This window comes from Brassica oleracea, chromosome C9 (assembly GCF_000695525.1).
Source record: "Brassica oleracea var. oleracea cultivar TO1000 chromosome C9, BOL, whole genome shotgun sequence".
Taxonomy (NCBI): domain Eukaryota; kingdom Viridiplantae; phylum Streptophyta; class Magnoliopsida; order Brassicales; family Brassicaceae; genus Brassica; species Brassica oleracea.
In genome coordinates, this window is record NC_027756.1 from 25,337,215 (window position 1) to 25,343,282 (window position 6,068).

Consider the following 6,068-nt stretch of genomic DNA (forward strand, 5'->3'; position numbering starts at 1 on the left):
TGATTGACTAATGTCTCGACATGTAGTACATCAGTAGAAACAACCGAATTATCATCGCTATGTTGCATTGCAATGTTATCATATGTGCATATCATGTTTAAATACAGAGAAGAAGAAAACTAAATGGGAAAGTATACAATCACAATCACGAGTAATGAGATAATATACTAATTTAATGATTCCTAACTTTATCATTGAAATCTTGAACAAGATGAGATCCAACGAGCCACTTGCATAGTGTAGCGAAACCAGCTATTGTAACGTATTTGCTATATTTTTAAGTCACAACTTACAACATTTTTTTTGTCATTGTTTCGTAGGAATTCGTGACAACCATTTAATTTTTCTATCGTCATAAACGACGACACAAGATACAGTCACATATTCGTCATATTGGTAATAGTAAACGTAGTCACCATTTTGTCACGACAATTATTACGTTTATTTTCGTCTTATATATGTCACTAATTGTGACAACATTTTGTTACAAAACAAACAGTCACGATATTGTGACGAAGAAGCTACTTTTTTGTAACGTAAAATATAAGTAACAAAATAGTTTCTATTATGTCACAAATATGTGACTGGAAATTTTAGTCTCAAAAAATTGTAACAATAGCCCCTTTTTTTTGTAGTGAACTTAACATCAATATTACCGAGTAGAACGAAGTATAGCTCAGCACAACTAAGTAAAACTATACAGTATAATGTAGTATCCGAAATTTAAAAATTTTCAAAATTTTCACCCCAAATAGGGGCATGGGAGGAGTTGGCTAAAAAAAAATGAAAAAACTTAAATTGCGGTTTGGTTGGATTCAAGATTGGTTATTGCGGTTTGATTCAAAAGTGGTTTTGTTTCCACTTTATCAATTTATAAAACTTGAAAAATAAAATAAAAGATCCAGCTTCTCGACAGCGGTCCCGAGACTTTCACTCCCTACTCTTCTCTCCCGTAGGGAATCCCTCAACTGGTCTACTTCTCCCCCCTGCAGCTTCTCCATCGGCGCCGTCTGTCGGTGTAGCATTCCGTAAGTTATGTTCTTGTTTTTGATCCTGAATGTCTTGACCTTTCTTTCGTAAGTAGGTTTTAATGGATTTGCAATTGAATCTAATTAGGAGTATGCATAACGGCATTGTTTTGTTTGGGGGTTGATTTGTAAAGGAAATTGGTATAATGCATTTCGGTGGTGGAATGAGAGTGTATAGGGTTTAGAATGGGACCTAGATCGATCCGTACCTGAAACTTAATTTATTTTGTTCTTGATAACGGTAGTAAAACTATATAATCGGAACAACTGGTAGAACTGTAGATAACTAGATAACTAGGAACATATGTTATAACTTTGGATAACTATAGTTTGAGTTTGTTCCTTTTTTGGCAGGATACAATGAGCAATAACGTCTGAGATATGCGTGGTAGTCCGGAAGAGAGCTACATGATGATATATAGCTATTTGTACATGTTAGATCTTAGGAACAAAAACCCGTGTAGAATTGGATGATGCAAGTAAATTCAAGTACCTCTTCATAGCATTCGGAGCTTGCATTGAAGGGTTTGCAGTTATGAGGAAAGTGATAGCTGTGAATGTGACATGGCTGAAGAACGGCTATGGTGGTGTTCTAGTTTTCGCGAAAGCTCAAGATCCTAATGGTCACATTTATCCACTTGCATTTGCAGTACTAGATGGTGAGAATCATGCTAGTTGGACTTGGTTTTTCGAGATGCTTAAAAGTATTATACCAGACTCTTCTGAACTGGTTTTCATGACTGACAGAAATCAGAGCCTGATCTTGGCTATAAGAAAAGTGTTTTCACAGGCTCGCCATGGTCATTGTTTATGGTATTTGAAGGAAAATGTGAAATGGCATGCTTGTAACGTCAACAAGAATATAGTCGGGTATAGATTCATGGAGTTGGGCATATATTACACGGTGAGTGACTTCGACTCTGCTTACGACTCATTTAAGATAATATATCCTACTACGTACAAGTATGTGGAGGAACATACTTAAAAGGACAAATGGGCAGGGTTTTTTTTCCCACGAGACGAGAAGGGTAACGACAATAGTCGCCGCAGAGTCAATATGATCATCTGAGGATCACAATACTGCAGCGATACCATCTCTACCATTAAAGCCTACCAGTGCAAGGCCGAGATGAGCGCATATTCACTAACCTGGTCCGCGCCTAGCTACCTCCCGAAAGGAGCGATCGCTTTCGATGAAGAAGAGGCCGGCGTAATCGGCCACCCCCACTGCGATCCGCTCGTGATCAATCTCGTGATAAGAGATCTTGAAGTCGCAAGGGTTCTCATCGACACGGGAAGCACGGTCAACGTCATCTTCCGCGATACTCTCAAGAGGATGAACGTTGAGCTAGGAGAAGTCGTACCATCTCCCAAGCAGCTAACCAGTTTCGAGGGCACGACGTCAATGACACTCATATTGATTAAACTGTGCGTTGCTGTGAAAGAAGTCACGAAGATTGTCAACTTCGCGATCGTCGACCACCCGGCCATTTACAACGTCATCATGGGCACACCTTGGCTAAACGCCATGAAGGCAGTCCCGTCGACTTATCACTTAGACATCAAATTCCCGACAAATTACGGAATTGCCGCGATCTGTGGATGCCATACACAGTCAAGACGTTGCTTCCTGGCCAAACACAAGCTAAAGCAAATCACTACCACCGCAATGGTGAAACCCAAACGGGCGAAGCTAATTCAGGCACAAACTGAAAATGCTTCGGAAAAAGACGGTCTAGAATCGTCGACTCAAGCAACAGACAAGAAACAACCAGTTTCGGAGCCCAGCGTTTCAACCCAACCAGAGGAGAAAAACCTGGTAGAAGACGTTTGTAACACTTCCAAACCGTCCTAGACATAGGTCGACCCACCGGTGAAAAATCAAACAAGAACATGACCGACGGACGACCCACACCAAGGGCTGGAGATGAAAGGCCAACCGGCCAGCCAACAATCAAACAAGAACATGACTGACCGTCCAACCCAACACCATGGTCCGGAAGCGCTACGTGACGGGCTAGGGACGATCCGGTCATAGTCACAAAAATTACTCCACGACCTAGATCAGTTCATCCACTAACTCGTCCCGCTGACTCAAGGCACAAGGCGTTGCAACCCGTACCTAGAGTTAGTGTTTCCCGTTAGATCGAGGCCTAAGGCTTTTCAACCCGTACAACGACCTAACGTTGTGTTAAACCAGACTAGTCAAATATCAGAGTACGCATGAAGAGCATATAAAACAATTACTTTTATTGATTTAGGAAATATTCATATATTGAATAATTCAAGACTGGGCCCGGCATAATGCCAAATCAAGTCAACTAAACACAATCTCAATATATACCGTTTACAAAAGGCATGAAGTCTACTCCAGCGGTCTTAACGTCCAGCATCAAGCTATCCAATCATCCTTACCTAGAGCGACCTGCAAAAAGGACAACGGAGTTTGATGAGTAACCTAACGTTACTCAGTAAGCTGGCGGCCTCTACCCGCAACCTAGACAACCCAAAATAACAATCAATCTAGCCCTAGAATGCAATAAAAGCTAAGGTTAAGCAAACTGTTACTAAGTTAGACTTGACCTCCTGCCATGATCTAGCTTCAAGTAACGGGAACCTGCATTAAAACAAGTCAACAACCAATCCCTAGTTAACCATATATACGCCTGAGTTCAGTACTCATGTAGTGTTAGACACTTAGACTATATAAGTATCATTAACCGGTCGACCAACAATCAGACAAGAACATGATCGCCCAACCAATGATACCGCATAGCTTTAATATCCACAACCCTTCACAAGCAATCACTTAAACACATACAGGCCAACATCAGGCCTACACTAACCAAATATACACCAAGCCTAATCTGGTACCTAAACCAGACTTAGGACTTAATGTCAGAACCTGCAAACAAATCAATCAACAACCAAACACAATCACAATAATAAGACTATGAGTAACTACGACTCGATCTAACTCGTAACACCGTCTATCGGTGCTGCGCTAACTCGAGGGTTCCATAACCCTTATGACACTCTAACACAACACTCTAACCTGGGCCCTGGTAACTTGTGTTCCTCCTCTCTATCGGTAATATCCTATCTCCCTACCACAAAGGGCAGAAGAAGGAACTTTCAACCGACAGCGGCCCACTGTCCATCGAGTCACCACGCGACAGCCCACAGTCAACTGAAGAGCCGCACGATTGTGGGTACCGAAATTCGCACTGTCGATTTCCGTTTAAATAAGGAAAGTTAGGAAAAACCTAATTTCCCAGAGGTCTCGGATATCTGTTAAACCACACGCCAAGCAATCAGAACATGAAATAAAGATGAGAAAAATAAGAAATCGAAAAGAGAGCAAAATAGATCTTATTCGGAATCCGCGTTTGAGCGTTACAACAAGGTAAGAGCCTGGCTACGAGAGATGTCAGCAAGATTCCTAGTTCTAAATCCATAAGACTGCAAGACCTAATTGAGTCGCAGCTCGAATAACAAAAACAGAAAGTTGCCTAAAATTGCTCTAAGTGCTAAGTTTGCTCTGAAATTTTTTTTTTTTTCTGTGCCTCTCGCCTAGAACTCCTTATATACTCCTTCAAGGTCGGTTTTAGCTTTTCCCTACCTGCCCTTAAGCCGTCATAAGTGAAAAATGGAGATATTCCATTTTTTTCCGATCTTCATGTTTATCCGCGGAAACTTAACATTTTTTTCTACGGAAACTTATCTTTATGTATTTTTTATAAAATAAAAGCATAAGCCGCCATAGTATCTACGAGTTCATCCTTAAAGAATCGTGAGTGGGCTTCTAGTCGCGTTTTAGACCTCGTTGGGCTGTTGGGTCGTCTTTCGACATGAAACATTTTTTACGATTTTCTTTTCGACAAGAACAAGTTCTCGCGGTTTTTATCGTAAAGTTTCAACGGTAACTTTGATCGGAATGATGTGAGAAATGATATGGCTATGGTACATGGGAGCTAGCATTGAGGAACAGACGAGAATGCATGGATTTGGGTCGTACCCGTTGATCGATGTCCGAGACAATTCGGTCGCTACGTAGCGACCTGGTCTGCGCTGGATCGGTCACTACGTAGCGACCGAAGGAAAGGCTTGGTCGGTCGCTACGTAGCGACCGGCTCGTTCGCGGACCGGTCGCTACGTGCCGTCCTTGTTTGGATCCTTTTCTGACGTTTTATAAACGTGTTCTTGGACTATTGGTGCTTAGTTTCGACGAATCAACTGCGATTAGTGCAAGATTTTACCGCAAAGTTTTTCGTAAAGATGTCTTTACGAAGATTACATTTCGTAAAAACCTTCATGCTGAGTTTTACGGATATTCGGATGTTAACTTCGTCGTGTCCGTTTTTGACCCTAACAGTCGTCGAGTGGTTCGATGCTCGGGCCACTCAAAGATCGTCGAGCGGTTTGTGAGTTCGGTCTGGTTGCCCTGAGCATGTTGTGAGATGATTGGTCATTTTGGTGTTTCGGATAAGTCTTTCCAAGAAATTTATCGTAAAAATTCTTTTCAGTAATTTTTACGAAAATTACTTCTTTGAAACGTAATTTTCGACGACATTCAAGCGTTAGTTTCGTTGTGACCAGTTTTGACCCCAACAGTTAGCCCCCCAGCCTGTTAGAACTGTGGATCGTAGATGTGAGGTTCTAGCGAGCGATAAGACAAGTTAGGCAAGTTAGGCAGAGTGCTTCCTAGCAGGGACCCGAGGCGTCTCCTAGCGGGGTCAGGGGCGTCTCCTAGCGGGGACCCAAAGGCCGGTGTCCTGCCTGGGGTCTGGAGGAATTCAAGACCTGAGTATTTTTCCCTAACAGTTTGCCCCTTATTTCTTGATTTCATCATCGAACTCGGGGAATAACATGTACACTCAAGTCAACCGGAGTTGCTCATTTTCAGCAGGCTTCCCCTAGGCAGAACATCGCTCCAGTAATCATGCTATCCTGGTTTCCGCTAAGGCCGGAGCCGTACTCTGAACCAGGGGAGGAACGGTTCGCTTATAGTAGTCTAGAGCCTGGCGCTATCCTCTTGAA

General features: G+C 42.3%; 1 protein-coding gene across 1 annotated transcript; it reads left to right on the plus strand.

Annotated features, from left to right (window-relative positions):
- Positions 1–2,157: 2,157 nt before the first annotated feature.
- Positions 2,158–2,883, plus strand: LOC106314635. The gene has a single exon (XM_013752477.1). It carries the CDS (start codon positions 2,158–2,160, stop codon positions 2,881–2,883), a length of 726 nt encoding a protein of 241 aa, XP_013607931.1.
- The last annotated feature ends 3,185 nt before the right edge of the window (positions 2,884–6,068 follow it).

Bases quoted from the DNA above. Each gene is read 5' to 3' on its own strand.
- LOC106314635 (XM_013752477.1), top strand. From the start codon at position 2,158: ATGAGCGCATATTCACTAACCTGGTCCGCGCCTAGCTACCTCCCGAAA.